We start from the raw sequence: 16,863 nt of genomic DNA on the forward strand, positions 1-16,863 counted from the left end.
TGATGTCTATTTGAGATTATTAGATTAGCTACCGCTATTATTAGCTAATCTAATACAGTGGTGGTTGATTAGGTCACTTAAACACCTGCTCTACTGATGATCTGTCAGAGAGTTAGTGTTTAAGTTGCTTTTTGAAATATTTTTTAACTAAACCGAAACACACAGAATTCCACACCACATCTACATGTTAAGGTTGTCAAAATCAGTGTTGTCAGTAACTTTGTAACGACATCACATCACTGACTGTGACGTCTCGTTACTACTTTCTTTTGTAATTGTATTTCCTCTGTGGGTTTTGAGGAGCGACCGCCATTTCTACCTAACAGTTAGCAGCTGTGACACAAATTAAACAATGGAGGGAGGAGGCAGATCTGCAATTTGTTGCTGGAAGAATTGGCAAAGCTCAATGTAATTTTTACAAGTGGCGGCGGGTTGTTGTCAACAGGTGTTGAAAGTAACTAAATAAGTAACTTGTAATCTAACTTGGTTACTTTCCAAATCAATTATTCATCCATCCATCCATTTTCTTCCGCTTTATCCAGGGTCGGGTTGCGGGGGTAGCAGCTTCAGAAGGGAGGCCCAGACTTCCCTCTCTCCAGCCACTTGTGCCAGCTCCGACGGACCCTCCTCACCAGGACCCCTGAATAGACCTTGCCAGGGAGGCTTAAGAGTGTGACCCCCCTATAATTGGAGCACACCCTACAGTCCCCCTTTTTGAACAAGGGGGACCACCACCCCAGTCTGCCAATCCAGGGGAACTGCCCCCGATGTCCATGCAATATTGCAGAGTCATGTCAGCAAACGCAACCCTACAACATCCAGAACCTTAATTAACTCCGGGCGAATGTCATCCACCCCAAAGGCCCTGCCACCGAGGAGCTTTTTAACCACCTTGGCGACCTCGTCCCCAGAGATTGGAGAGCCCAACCCAGAGTTCCCAGGCTCAGTTTCCTCAATGGAAGGCCTGTTGGTGGGATTGAGGAGGTCTTCAAAGTATTCTGCCCACTGGCCTGCAACATCCCAAGTTGAGATCAGCAGTACACCATCCCCACTATAAACAGTGTTGGTGCTGTACTGCTTCCCCCTCCTGAGACGCCGGATGAAGGAACAGAATCGCCTCGAAGCCATGCAGAAGTCTTTGTCTATGGCCTCTCCAAACTCCTCCCAAGCACAAGTTTTTGCCTCAGCAACCACCTGAGCTGCATGCCGCTTCTGCCCACCGGTACCCATCAGCTGCTTCTGGAGTCCCACAGGCCACAAAGGCCTGATAGGACTTCTTCAGCCTGACGGCATCCCTCACCAAAGGTGTCCTCCAACGGGTTCGAGGGTTGCCGCCGCGACAGGCACCGACAACCTAGCGGCCACAGTTCTGATAAGCCACCTCGACAATGGAGGCACGGAACATGGTCCACTCAGACTCAATGTCCCCCACCTCCTCTGGAACGTGTTCAAAATTCTGCCAGAGATGGGAGTTAAAGCTCCGTCTCACAGGGGATTCCACCAGATGTTCCCAACAGACCCTCACAACACGTTTGGGCCTGCCAGGTTCTGACCGGCATGCTCCCCCACTACCAGAGCCAACTCACCACCAGGTAATGGTCAGTGGACATCTCCGCACCTCTCTTCACCCGAGTGTCCAAGACATACGGCTGCAGAGCCGATGAAACGATGACAAAGTCGATCATCGAACTGCGGACTAGGGTGTCCTGGTGCCAAGTGCACATATGGACACCCTTATGCCTGAACATGGTGTTTGTAATGGACAATCTGTGATGAGCACAGAAGTTCAACAACAGAACACCGCTCAAGTTCAGATCGAGGGGGCCGTTCCTCCCAACCACGCCCCTCCAGGTCTCACTGTCATTGCCCACTTGAGCATTGAAGTCCCCCAGCAGAACAAGGGAGTCCCCAGGAGGGGCACTCTCCAGTACCCCCTCTAAGGACTCCAAGAAGGGTGGGTAATCTGAACTGTTGTTCGGTCCATAAGCACAAACGACGGTCAGGACCCGTCCCCCCACCCGGAGGCCGAGGGAGGCTACCCTCTCATTCACTAGATTAAACCCCAACGTACAGGCGCCCAGATGGAGAGCAACAAGAATCCCCACTCCTACCCAACGCCTCTCACTGCAGGCAACTCCAGAGTGGAAGTATGTCCAGCCCCTCTCAAGGAGACTAGTTTCAGAACCAGAGCCATGCGTCGAGGTGGGACCGACTATTTCTAGCCGGAACCCCTCAGCCTCACACACTAGCTCCAGCTCCTTCCCCACCAGAGAGGTGACATTCCACGTCCCAAGAGCCAGCTTCTGCAACAGAGGATCGGACCGCCAGGGCCACCTCCCTTGGCCGCCACCCATCTCACATTGCACCTGACCCCTTTGGCCTCTCTCATAGGCCCATGGCAGGGGGACCCATGTTTCCTCTTCGGACTGAGCCCAGCCAGGCTCCGTGGGTAAAAGCCCAGCCACCAGGCGCTCGCCATCGTGCCCCTCCCCCCACCCCCTCCAAGCCTGGCTCCAGAGTGGGGTCCCGGTGACCCGCATCCGGGCGAGGGAACACGGAATCCAAAGTTCTTGTCCATCATTGGGGTCTTTGGGCTGCACTTTGTCTGGTCCCTCACCTAGGACCTGTCTGCCTTGGGTGACCCTACCAGGGGCATAAAGCCCCAAACAGCATAGCTGCTAGGATCATTGGGGCACTCAAACCCCTCCACCACGATAAGGTGGCAGCCCGAGGAGAGGCAATTATTCAGTAATCTAACTAAATTACTTTTTCAAGGAGTAATCGGTAATCCGATTAAAGTTACTTTTTCAAAGTAACTGTGCCATCACTGGTTGTGTTCCTTTGCAGTTTAACCCTTTTACACAAAGTGTGCTCTGTTCTTACTGGTGTCATTCTTCCAGGAGTTCTACATCATCCAGCTGTTTGGTAGCAGAGACAGAGGCCTTCTCACTCACTGCGGAGCCAGTTCAAAATATTAAGGAGAGAGAAGAGAGATGAACCAGAACTGAGAGCAGTCGGACAGACAGAAACCAGTGAGCAGTCAGGTGACAAATTAGGTGACAAGGTGACAGCTGGTCTCTGATATGCTGTGTGAAGCCTCATCATCTCATGATGCTGTGCTCAACCTCACAGAGTGTTTGGGTGTGTGCTCCAACAGTTTCATGCTAAGGCTCAAATAAGAAGCCCTTTGCTTCTCTGCCAGACTCCATCAAAGCATTTGCTGCTAACTGTCTGACCAACGGGATGATGATGACTACGAGTGTGTGTTTCCTTCCATTACCGTCTCTCCTGCTTTTCCATCAGTAGGCAGTGTGTCTGTCAAAAACTTCACTGCTAGGTTGCTTTGAAGTCTTTGGGAAGAAAGTCTTGCACAACATCAGTGTGAAGTTACTGAATCTACTCTCTGTGGTAGAGCTACGGGTGTTCATGTGGACTGAGTTGTTTACTGCTATTCACAATTTCAATGGCTTTCTTAACAAAAGTGTTGCTCTGTAAGTTGTGCTTTCTGTGTGAAATATAACCTTTTACATTTGGAATCCATTGCAAATAAGAAACATTATACATGCAATCAATTTAGTTTTTGAGCATGGTGTCACTGGTTTTGTCATTCCTTTTGAAGCAACCTCCTTCATCTTGCTAAATCTTTCTTTCCTTCCTCTCTCTCTATGTGTGGGGGTGTGTGTGCGCGTGTGTGTGCGCGTGTAGGGGTGTGTGAGAGTAAGGTGAGCTCCCACAAAGGGCTTGTTTGTTCTTTGTCACAGTAGTGAAGAGTAGGAGTGACCGAGAGCTGCGCAGTTACTCAGTAGCTATAGCCAGTTGAGTGTTCCTGCTGGAACTATTCAGGAGGAGGAAGAGAGACGAAACAGAGCTCCGAGCTGAGAGGACAAAACCAGCAAGTAGTCGGGCGACGAACTGGTTGAGAGGAAATCTGCTGGAAAACAAGGTCAGTTTGATTTGATGACAGGTTGATGTTGTAGTGGGTTTTTTTCTTCTCCTAAGATCAACAGTAAGAGCGTTTTAAAGACTTCACTTCACATGATGGCTCTCACAGGCTGCGTTCTAAACTTTTATTGACAAGTGCTGCTGATTATAAGTGAAAATCAGCGAGAGGTCAAACAGGTGAATTTTTAGCCAAAAATGTCTTGTATGTAGAGTTTGGAGCTGACCGGAGAAGAGCTTTCCCTGAGTCCCTGAAGCAGGAAATGCTACCCGGTTTCATAAGACAGAAATATAAAATATTAGTGGGGCCTCATCCCTCACCATATTGTCAGCGCCAATATTCAGGTATTATAAAGATGAATGTTAAAAGGGCTCCAATTTTAATTTATTTGTTAAAGCAAAGAATTAGCATGTTTCTCTATATTTTGCTCAAATACTCACTTGCATTTATTTGTGTGTATGTGTGTGTTTATTGTGAAATATTATTTGCAACAAAGACTTGGTATGTATTGTAAAATCGTAAGTGGTGAGAAGACCAAGATGTGACATGTGAACTCAATGGCAGTCATGATGCCTGGGAAAAAAACCAAGCAACAAACAGTTTCACCTTCCGTATCACACAATGCGTCTCTCACTTTATCTGCACACTTGCAAATAATGTGGCTTAGACATTTGCTTAAATGTGATATTCAAATCATTCAGACAAGCACCCACCTCGCTGAAGCACTGTTTTAAAGCATGGCTCTGTTTTGTTTTCACATATTGGGAAAATTTTCCTGGAGCAAACTATGTAGTTTCTCAATGAGTTCAGCATGTTCCACCTATCAAACCATGAAATAATGTCACTCCTGTTGCAAGCAGAGATTCCAAACTGCAGGGTTTGGCTCACCATAGCTGCTGATTAAGGTGAAATACGCTGTGTATTTCAGCGTGACATACACACGCATGCTTCGATTTATTCTCATTTAAACTGTATTTTTTATTTAAATACTTTAAATAATAATTAAAAGAAAACAACCAATCTGAAAATGTGTTTTTATTTTTTATCTTTTTTACTAACGTCTGCAGTTTAAAAAAAATACTTATTGTTGACTTTAGGCAAAAATGAGAACAAGTCTTTAGTTTAACTGAGGAGTAGGAGTGATGTATGATGTCCATGAATTCAGGGCAGTGAGGGATTTTTACTCCTGTGATTGTATGACAAACATTCTCAGTTTATGTTATGTCATCAAATATGTGGAGAAGAATAGACCCATATAAATGTTATACTAAAATGTGTTCTTTTTGAAATGATTGTTCCTCTTCAACAGTACCAGCATCAACACGGTTGTGAGCGTCAAGTCTCACTCTAGTGGGTTAACGTCTGATCCGGTTCTAGCTATCTTGGTTCTGTCTTGCTTGCGTTCTGGTTTCTCACTATTGTGAACGTGAATATGGGAAGGAATGTAGGAATGTGGGTGGAACAGGAGCACGCAGGAGCTGTGGTCGATGCTACGATGATGTCATTTGAAGTAAAACCTATCAATAGAGAACCGTGAGGCGCAGCGGTGGGACAGGCGGCAGAACAAGCAACTGACGTACTGAGACCTCAGTCCTCCACGCAGCTGACCTGTTGACCTTTGGCCTTCCCCCTCTCTCACAACCTGCTTTCCTGTCAGCCTACTGTCAAACAAAGGCTGCTAGAGAGAAAATAAAAATCCTTAGAAAGAACTCCTAGGTTGTGGTTTTGATGGACTCAAATAAACTCAGATATTCTGTTTTGTCTTATAGAAATTTACTGTTGCTCAAACATAAAAAATTTATGTTAACTGATTACTTTACTATGTGTACAAATCTATGTTATGGCACTCACTTTACATTAACATCCAACCTAGATGGACGCCAATGTCCACATATGAACGTTATTGAAAAGAAAAACTCAAAGAATTTGCACGTCACTATAAAACTAATGTCATGTGGTCCTGATGCAAAACTGTAACTGACAGTTTCTTGCGTTTTTGTTACCTGGTCGTTCTTTCATTGCTGCTGGAGATGCGCATCCTTCACAATGAGCAGGTCTGACAGCTGACGCCAGGTCCACCCATTCATTTCGGTGGTTGATGTGTGTTGATTGGAGTTTGTAAGTTCTAGCTTTCACTCACGCATCGAATTAAATTATGGGCCAATAAATGAGCGCAGTCTGCTTGTGAGGAATGGACAGCTGGGGTGCAAAACATAAGGAAGAACTGAGCAGGATCTTGCACCTGGAGGTGAGTCTGCAGAGGGGCTGACAGCAGCACCGGTTAAAACCACGGTCAGGGAGAAGGAGCCATTTGTAAACAGTTTAGATAAACCTGAGTAGAATGTCCTTATCTGGAGATGGAACATGTTTTTTCCACACTGAAGTATTTCAGACACACATTGTAGCTGTTTCTCACCAATAACAGGAAAATAACTCTCCAGATGCCCTGAACTGATTTTTTATTTTTACATTTGGATTACTCTAGCATGAGAATTTCACTGATTACACTTTTCCCCAGTTTTATTGAAGTCACTTTATTTGTGACACACAACATATTTTTCCAAATAGAAGCATTTTGAAGTCAAACAGCAAATCAAAATCGACACAAACTGTAGACGTTTCTCACCATTTTCTGATGTGGAGGAAACTTACGGGGAGATTGCAGTAAATAATTTTGTTTCACAACTGTTTAAATAGTAAAACTGTCCTTAAATTCATCATGTGTGAATCTGGCAGCCAGCTACCAACAGAACAACATATAGTGACACATTTCGTCTTTGTCTTTCCGAACATCACCAGTTTGATTTCTGTATGTACATCTTCAGATGGAGGTCTACACGGTCACCGTGGCAACTGGGACATCAGAGTACTCAGGCACCAACAACTATATCTTCATGACCCTGGTAGGGGAGAAAGGGGAAAGCGAGCGCACCCTGCTGGACAACCCTGGACTTGATTTCTGTCGAGGAGCAGTGAGTGTGTGAAATTTAATGGTGGCAATCTGTCCCATGATGAAGACACTGCATCTTTCCATTTCCTTAGGAGCCAGGCTGGGTTGTATCTGCAGAGACCCCTATAAGCACAAACTAATGCTGCAGTTAGATTTTATTCATGCATTGGCTGCATGACTGAAAAATGTTGCTTTGGTTGAAAAACATTTTCCTACAATCGTGTGTACAATCATAAAAATAATGTCTCCTCAAATTAAAATAATCCTAATGATCATAATTATCTTATTGATGATCATAATAATCAGCATTATCATGAGAATGCACTCATGAATACCTGCACAAGTCCTACTGAAATGATGTTAAAATGTCCTTAACTGAACCCAGACATGTTCAAGTTACAGATTGTTTCCCTTTTCTTTCCATTTGTCATCAGGTGGACCAGTACAGGGTGACCAGCAAGGAGCCTTTAGGGTCCCTCTTACTGGTTCGACTGGAGAAAGAAAAGTACTTTGTTGAAGACAACTGGTTCTGTCGATATGTCACAGTGGAACCTCCAGGAGAAAAACCAGTTTTGACATTCCCATGTTACCGCTGGCTTATAGGAAATGCCAGGGTGGAAATAAGAGAAGGAACAGGTAGGAGGAATTTCAGGCGTTTGCATTTAACTACCAAGACTCGACTTCAACTGAGATAAGATGATGTACATTTAAAGAACTGAAAGTGAATGCTGCTTGCATGCTGACTTGACATGTTTGAGTTTCTTCACTTACATGGTGTCACTCTGGCATCTATGTGACCCACATGTTTGGTTATTGAATGATCCAAAAAATTATGGCACAGCACCAACTGCTCCCAACGTGCATTGAGAGGAACATGGATCTGTTTAGGCGAAGACGCCAACAACTCTTGAAATACTAAGGAATAACTTCATTATTAGGCCAACATGTATTGGTCAGTGTAGCCATCATCAGACATTTTAATTTTCAAATGAATCAATCACACATTCAGAGATAGTTCAGACGATACTCTCTGACGAGGAGGGATGATTTGCTGTTCTTCTCATTTAGATCATTTACCTCTCAGGAACAAGAATAGCCAAACTGAATTTGCATGTCGTAGCCATTATGGGTCTGAAGAGTCTTTAAGTTTCATGTGTCGATGGCGAAAACTCTGCAGGCGAACCGTGGTGACACACAGGTCTTCATCTAATACTGCTCCACTGGGTTACACACAGTTCACTCTGAGAGATAAATGTTAAAACCACACTGTTTTAACTGGGTTAAAACCTGGGTTGTGCACTGACCTTCCCGATTTGAAAGGTACATGGTTTGATTTTGGGTAAAAAGAAAAAGACGGCAAAGAACAACAGTTTTATTCACACATGCTGCCAAATCCATATGTTAATCTGGCCTAACAACAGAAGATGTCTGATTTTACTTTCTGCATTCACAGCAAAGACCCTGGTGGATGACTCCTCAGCAAAGTTGCTGCAACACAGGAAGGCGGAGTTGCAAGAGAGACAAAATACCTTCAGGTCCCACAAATACAATAAAACAATGAAGAATTCATTCTTATTCCACCACTGCGATTTAAAGTTGGTCTGTGTTTGTCAGGTGGGTAACGTGGGCAGCGGGGATTCCTAGATGTGTTGATGCCAAAACAGAAACTGACTTACCCCAAGATGTTCGCTTCGACAATGAGAAGAGAAGTGATTTCGAACATTCATTGCAATATGCGTGGGTGACACACACACACACACACACACACACACACACGCACACACACACACACACACACACACACACACACACACACACACACACACACACACACACACACGCACACACACACACACACACCTTGTATCGACTTCTATTCATTTCATTTTAGTAAGTGCAAACCCAGACATTTTCCCAAAACTAAAGGATATCACGTTAGAGATTATTTCCATCTCTAACCAAAACCTTTCAGACCTGACCTCCCCAGCACAGGACCGGTCATCCTTGATACTGTAAGCGACAATAAATGTGAAAATGGGTCTTCTTCCTTAGCTTGCTTGAGCTGTCCCTGAAGAAGCTGGCCATCACTTTTGGGAAATCATGGAGTGACCTGGATGACTTCAAACGCATCTTCTGGAAACTGAGGAGCCCAATAGCTGGTAAGCAAACATGTATCATATATAAGCATCTATTATAGCTGACAGCAAAACATCTTTAGGTTTTATTCTCAAGAAATGATTTTGAGGATGGTTTTTAGTCAGAAGTGTCACCAAATCATTCATGAGGGATTCTAAAGAAAGAAAGAAAGAAAGAAAGAGAGCAATATGTCAACTATGCAGAGGAAAGGAAAAACATCGGAATTATAATTTCAGAACTACACACTTTACAAATAAATTACTTAATTGTTCATAATGAGAAAGTGCGCTGTGTTGTGATAATATGCAGTAATGCAGAAATGGTTTTGTTTTCCACTTACAGTTTAATCACAACTACTGTTTTGATATAACATAATTTAACTAATTTTAGATGACTTTATGAATATGCCGCCAGTTCACAACACGCATCATTTCAACACACTTTTCACGTGAAACAAGTTTAACTCAAATCCATCCATCCCTCCCTCACTCACTCAGAGTTGGGTTCTCTCTCCCAGCCATTTAGTCCGGCTCCTCCGGGGAAATCCTAGGGTGTTTTGAAGCTAACCGAGAAACATAGTCCTTCCAATGTGTGCTGGGTCTTCCCCTCCTGGTGGGATGTGCTCATCCCTGACCAGATGCCCGAGCCTCCTCATCTGGTTTCTCTCGACATGGAGGAGCAGCGGCTCTACTCTGAGTCCCTCCTGTACGACTGAGCTTCTTACCCTATCTCTGAGAGAGCGCCCAGACACCCTGCGGAGAAAACTCATTTCGGCTGTTTAAATCTGTGATCTTGTTCTTTCGGTCACGACCCACAGCCCATGACCGTAGATGAGGGTAGGAATGTAGATCGACGGGTAAATCAAGAGCTTCGCCTTTAGACTACTCTCTCTTCACCACAACAGGCAGGTACAGCACTTGTTCACTGCAGACCTGCTGATCTCTCGCTCCATTTTCCCTTCGCTCTTGAAAAAGATCTTGAGACACTTAATCAGCTGCTTCTGTGCATTTAGATTATTCATGCCTCTGATTAGAATGCCTCCTGGTCAAAATTTCCTGGGTACGTCCAACTGGAAGAAGACCTGGGCACAGACCCCCATGCTCTGCAGAGAGTGTACATATAATTTCTGGACTTTAAAGTACATGTCTAATGGAGAATATCACTGGGCAGAGAGGCGTCTGAGTTTCCCTGTTGGACAAACTAATCTCAGGCTAGCAGAAGACAGGAGATTGATTCACCAGGATTCCCACCACACAGAGGCAGACGAATGGCAGGGGTGGTCAATTTTAAATAAAAAATGTTTTTGTTAAAGTTCATTTTAAAGACATGTATTTTCAGTTTATGTACCTCTTGCTGGAATTATTTGCCCAAGCAGAACAGGAAGTGACTTTGTGAAAAAGGCCTGAAGTAGGGTTTTTAGAAAATACAATGATTCAGTTTACATGAACTTACAAATTAGATTTTGTGCAAAATTTTATTTAATATTCTAACACACGTTACATCACCATTGTAGCTGATAGACAGCATCCTAAACTAATGTTTGCTGCTTTTTTAATGAGGACAATTAAGCAGATCGGATCAAGCTGAGTTACCTTTTTGATATTTAAAAAAAATTTTTTAGTAATGCAGACACGGATGTTGTGATTTAAGAGTATTGCATGGATCACTGGAAGGAGGACTGGCTCTTCGGCTACCAGTGTTTGAACGGCAGCAACCCGAGAATGATCACGAAGTGTTCGGTTCTGCCAGGAAACTTCCCCGTCACATCAGATATGGTCCAGAGCTCAATGACAGCAAAAACCAACCTGGACAAAGAACTCAAGGTGGAGAAAAATTCAGCATCTGTTTTCACAGCAGATGAGCTTATTTATCAGATACACTTTTTTTGTCCATTCAAAAGGAATATTCTCTAAAGTTACACACTCCGGTCCTTGTTTTCTTTGCTCCTGTGTTTGATCTCTCCAGGCAGGAAACATATTCCTGCTGGACTACGCCATCATGGACGGGATTCCTGCAAACACAATCAAGGGCAAACCTCAGTTCATCGCTGCTCCGCTCTGCCTCCTGTACCAACATCCAGACGAAGGACTCATTCCTATTGCAATTCAAGTATTACATTTAAACTGGTTTTACTTCAAAAATGCTAAATGATTTAACTGCAAACACAGAGAAAGTATTCAACTGATAAAAGGTTCTTTGAGAGGTTGTCGGTATGAAAACAAAGTATTGGGAAAAAGTACACTTGAAAAATTTCCATCGACTTATGTGATTAACTAAATATATTGACTTTGCATAAACTCAATGTTTTATGTCTAAAATATTTCAATTATTCAATAAAACATGTCACATCAAAATTATTCATCTCTCCTGAATTAAAATATTTTACCAGTATTACTCAGAAACCCTGTGATAAATCTGAGAATATCACATATATTTTTAAGTCAGTCAACTTTCCATATAGTTATACCAGCGCAGGTGAAGGTGGAATATTCTTAGGAATGAATTATAAAATGATTAATTTAGAGGACTTTGGAGGAAGACTTTTTACTATGCAAATTATGTTTAGAATAAGGTATTAGCATATTATAACAATTAAACCAAACGATAACAAAACTGATGGTTGGTGGTAAAACCTCATGGTTTTTTTTTTATCATGTGTAGGAGTCGCTAATGCCTTCACTCTCCTTTGCTTTGTCTTCAGCTGGAGCAGACTCCAAACCTGGACACGCCCATATTCCTGCCCAGAGACCCTCCTCTGGCCTGGCTGCTGGCCAAGATGTGGGTGCGTCACTCAGAATTCCAGGTTTTCCAGCTTTTGTCTCACCTTCTCCGGACTCACCTGGTGGTAGAGGTGTTCTGTGTGGCAACTCTTCGACAGCTGCCTGCGGTCCACCCCATATACAAGGTAATTATTGCTCGTGGCATCCATCACGTCACAGTTTCATACGTGTTGACAGAGTTTAGTAAATCACACAAATTAAGTTTTGGAATTTGAGCTACTTGAATGTGGAATTTTCTGACAATTAGTGCTATGCTGCTTACATAAAGTATATTGTTCCAAAAATGTGTCCAATCATGCAGATCATATGTATATTTGGGAAGGATGAAGAGTTTAGTTGTTGGAACAATGAGGTGATAGAAGAGCTGAGTCATTTCTTTTTTTTTATTACCTGAAACCTGCCTGCCTTGTTTGATTTTGATAATGGTTATTATTTTTATAATAATACTAGTTCATGTTACTCCTTGTGTTTTCATTTTTGCAGCTGCTGGCTCCTCATCTGCGCTACACACTGGAGATCAACTGCAGGGGGCGAACTCAGCTCATCTCTCCCAACGGCATTTTCAAACGAGTATACCGCCACATTATTTGATGAAGTGCAAATATCTCTAGATATGCCAACGACACCAAGAGCAACAATCTACTTATGGTAACACTTTATTTGAAGGGGTGTGCATAAGACCGACATGGCACTGTCATAAACATGACATAACATCTCTGATGAAGATGAAGGAGTCTTCATGAATGTTTATGTTGTCATGAAGTGTCATTCGGTAAATAATGACACTTTCAATGCAAAGTTGCACTAAAAGTTGCATTAAAAGTCCATTAAAAGTGTCAACTTTACATTTAAAGTGTAATTATTTACCGAATGACACTTTGACAATAGTCGTAAACATTCATGAACACTAATTAATCTTCATGACAGGTGTTTATGACAGTGTCATGTCAGTCTGATGCACACCCCTTCAAATAAAGTGTTACCCTTTTTAATTAATATCATGTGACAATAACAAAAATGTGTAAGTTCTCCCTCTGTAGCATCAGTTGCAGTCTGAGGATGGTGGTGACTGTCGTCCTGTTTGTGGACAGGTTGTGTCTACAGGCGGTGATGGCCTCCTGATTCTTGCCCAGAGGGAATACAAGGTGTTGACATATCGCTCCCTTCAGCCACACTTTGACTTCACTGATAGAGGAGTGTTTCAGGTCCCCAACTATTTCTACAGAGAAAATTCCCTGATGCTGTGGGAAGCCATTCATTGGTACCTTTACCTTTGTACATCTGACTTCTCATCTTTAGTTTTCCTTTATTAGGAAATGTAAAAACCAGTCTTACCATATACCTCAAACCAGTCCTGTTTGTGGTATATGATCGCTCAATTCTGTAGAATGATGTAGAACCATTGTATGATATAATTTTTACAGTGTTAACTCACTATGTTGTCAAAGCCTCCTATTCTCCACCTGGAGACTCATACAGAACACATCTCTGAACAGGTCTTTAGCTTGTTATAGGTGCATAATAAATAACTGCAGGTTTCTGCTTAGTTTTGTCTCAGATATGGTGAGTCTGTACTACCACACAGACCAGAATGTGGAGGAGGACCCGGAGCTGCAAGCCTGGATCAAAGACGTAACAGAGGAAGGCTTCACTGAACTTCCCAACTTTGGTAAGTCATTCTTAGTGATTCTTTATGGAAATAGTTGCATTTATTTATGTTGGAAACATGCCAACGAGTGTCCAATGATCAAGCCTTTACTCTTGGCCAGTTCATATCTGTAAAAGTGTCAGGAAGCAAGAGAAAGAGGGATGTCTGGGTTGTCAAGGCAACAGGTCTAACACCTGTTGGACAGAAGAACAGGCAGAAATCAGACCACGGCTCTAATGTTTGCTTCCCCATGTTGTTGCACTTCTAGTGACATCCATCCATACATCCAACCAGCCATTCTAACTTTACTCTAAAGACAAGATCTACTTGTCTTGGTACCATATGCTGCATACATTCATACCTACAGTATGTCCAAACATACATATGTGTCAGGTTGCAGGGAGGTTAATGCCTAACTCCAGCTGCCATTGAGTGAGACAAGGCAATACAGAAACACAGAAAACAACCATTCATTTATGCCCTCAGACCAAAGAGCGTTTACTACCAGTCTGCCAGACCATCAGGTGTGAAAACACTCTAAAAGTCCCAAAGCTCATGACATGACTTCATGAGAGAGGCGTTTCTGTGTATGTCATCGGAGGGGTGAAGAGTAGATGAGGTATTACAGAATTTTTTGTCCTCTTTGTTGTGTTTAATTTTTTTTTAGGCCTGTCAAATAAACTCTGCAGCAAAGAGGAACTGTCCACTCTACTGACTGTGGTCATCTTCACGAGCACGGCTCAGCATGCCGCAACTAACAATGGACAGGTACCAACAAGTAAATCACACTAAAAGCTCTGAAATGACCAAACCAACTAAATTACAGCTTCAAAATGTCTTGCTGATTAAACCTGAAGGAGGCGCTGTTCTGTCCACAGTCTCCACTACAACCAGTGTTCTGTTGTTTTTAGTTTGACTGGTGTGCCTGGGTTCCCAACACCCCATGCACCATGAGACTCCCCCCACCGTCAGATAAAGATGCTGTTACCATGGAAATGATCATGGCCTCCCTTCCTGATGTGGGCCAGTCCTGTGTGCAGATGGCGATCACATGGCATCTGGGACGAGCGCAGCCAGACGCAGTGAGTCTGTGATTTTACTCATTTACTCAGTCAGGAGTAAAAAATGAGGACACCCTGTGAGATTCTGTAAGAGCATTTAATTTAAACACCACTTCAGAACATAAGAGGAATAAATAATCTAAACAGAAGAGAGGAAAGTTTTCTGTCCGATGCCATTTTAAAAGCTACATTTCCTCATTATTTCACTTAAATTGACATGTTGCATTGCATAAGGTGCAAATCAGTAATTTAGTGCATTTAAAAGTCAGGCATTGTGTTCATGACAGGTGTTATGTCATGTTTATGACAGTGTCATGACAGTCTTATTGACAACCCATCAAATAAAGTGTTACCCTAATGGTGAAGTACAGTCCACAGTGGTCACATTATTGATGATGCCTTGTTATCCATAGTCTTTACTGTTTTATCCAGTATTCAGTGAAATGAAACCACTTCTTTTTAACTGCTTGCTGTTTGTTTTTGCCCAGATTCCTTTGGGCCAGTACACACAGGAACACTTCACCGAGTCTCTGGCCCTGGAACTGATTGAAACGTTCCGGGTGAAGCTGAAGGAGATCGAGAACCAGATCCTGGATCAGAATGCAGGACTGGACCTTCAGTACCTCGTCCTTCTGCCCAGCCGCGTGGAAAACAGCATCACCATATAGAAACACATTCGATGTAATCATCACACCACTTCCTTTGTCTACCTTGAGCAGTGCTTGATTTCTTTTGAAACTTTGAAGAAAACCACGTTGCCATGGAAACCCCAGGGGGAGGAACCAGACCGTCTGTCTGATGCAGTAAAGGATGGTGATGGATTTCATCAAACATGGCGATAGGTTTATTTAATCCAAAATCTAAGCTTTATGCCAAGTTATTAGCACGATTAGGTGAGTGGTTCTATTAAAACTATTGCAGCATTTTGAAAGAATCCATAATTATGAACCAAGAAACGATGCTGTGTTTGGGTCATAACCAAGCAAAGCATACATGTGAACGCTGGACATGGCTGGTATTTTTACAATGTTCTGGGAATAACTTGCATGTTTCTCTGGCGTCTGACAGTTTATGAAAACAGGAAACCAAGGTGACCAAACATATTCAGTCATATTCAATATGTTATGTGGTCCAATGAATAAAAATACCTTTTGAAAAGAATCTAAGCATGCAATCAACCTTCTTTTTGTTAAGTGCACATAACTATATTGCAATGATTTTATTGATCTGATAAAATATTTTAATCTTAAATGTTTCATTTAACTATAATTAGAAAGTTGTTGTAATTAACAAAAATAAAGCCTAAAAAAAAACATCAGCCTGTGTGGAATTAACCTATATGATATGCTTCACTTGATGAATTGAGCAACTAAAATAAAGTTACATTTCAATATATTCCTAATTTATTGACTCTCTAAAAATAGAATGGGAGATTCTTTTCAGGTTCCTGTGCAGTGGAAACAGCCAAGCTTAAAACTTTCCTTTTTTGATAAAGCTTATATCTTACACCTTACATCTTAGCCTCCTATCTGAGTCGATCCTGCCTCTTTGGAGCCAAACTATGGACACTAACGCTCTACAGAGGATGACCCTGCACACAGCAAAATAATAATAACGACGTCCTGCGAATGTGCACACCGCATGAGAAAGGAAGGGTGGTTCGGAACTCCCATTTTGGAGAAAGATGTGAATTAATGTCATGCACTAAAATTTCATTAAGGGTTCAGAATTCAATTTCAAAAATACTTTATTGATCCCAAAGGGAAATTAAATGTTGTAACTCATGAATTCAGATTCTTCAAAGTGTTTTTGTAGATGCTAATTTTTTTAATTTTACATTTAGATTTTTTTTTTTAATGGGTGATCTTTATAATTGAACTTGAGACACAGATACTGTTCAGGGTGAAATTGACCCGCTGATTAAAATCAAGATAAATGAGTCATGCAGAGAGTATTGATGTTTTCCTCCACTTCTGCTGAGTGTCACTCAGTGTGGGTGGAGTTTATCCACAGGAACAGAAAAGATTCCCGTCATAAGTTGTGTGAACACTTTCTGCTTTCTCGCAGTTTCCTAGTGCAGTAAAGAGAATAGTGAGAAAGTGGGCTTGTGTGTGTCGGCGTGTGCATGTATGTGTGTGGTGTGTTGTGTTTGTGTGTGTGTGGTGAAATATGGTTCATAGCTGCAAGGAAACATATAACAATGGACATTTTTTTAATTTTTTTTTGCACTTTAACCTGACTGCCGGGTCAAATTGACCCGAACAGTATCTATGTAAAAAGTAGACGCAGTGGGGGCTGCAAATGTGTAAAATGAATTTTCAATTTATATGTAGAGTGCACCTATTAAG

General features: G+C 42.4%; 1 protein-coding gene across 1 annotated transcript; it reads left to right on the forward strand.

The window, feature by feature from the left end:
• Window positions 1–3,751: 3,751 nt before the first annotated feature.
• On the forward strand, window positions 3,752–15,895 carry LOC102224924 (arachidonate 5-lipoxygenase-like). The gene is made up of 15 exons (XM_005800048.2): window positions 3,752–3,943; window positions 6,766–6,912; window positions 7,325–7,526; window positions 8,344–8,425; window positions 8,505–8,627; window positions 8,943–9,049; window positions 10,677–10,849; window positions 10,992–11,135; window positions 11,728–11,931; window positions 12,290–12,376; window positions 12,898–13,067; window positions 13,354–13,475; window positions 14,122–14,222; window positions 14,366–14,536; window positions 15,004–15,895. Exons 2-15 carry the CDS (start codon window positions 6,766–6,768, stop codon window positions 15,181–15,183), a joined length of 2,013 nt encoding a protein of 670 aa, XP_005800105.1. The 5' UTR covers window positions 3,752–3,943; the 3' UTR covers window positions 15,184–15,895.
• The last annotated feature ends 968 nt before the right edge of the window (window positions 15,896–16,863 follow it).

Source organism: Xiphophorus maculatus, chromosome 14 (genome assembly GCF_002775205.1).
Source record: "Xiphophorus maculatus strain JP 163 A chromosome 14, X_maculatus-5.0-male, whole genome shotgun sequence".
Classification (NCBI taxonomy): domain Eukaryota; kingdom Metazoa; phylum Chordata; class Actinopteri; order Cyprinodontiformes; family Poeciliidae; genus Xiphophorus; species Xiphophorus maculatus.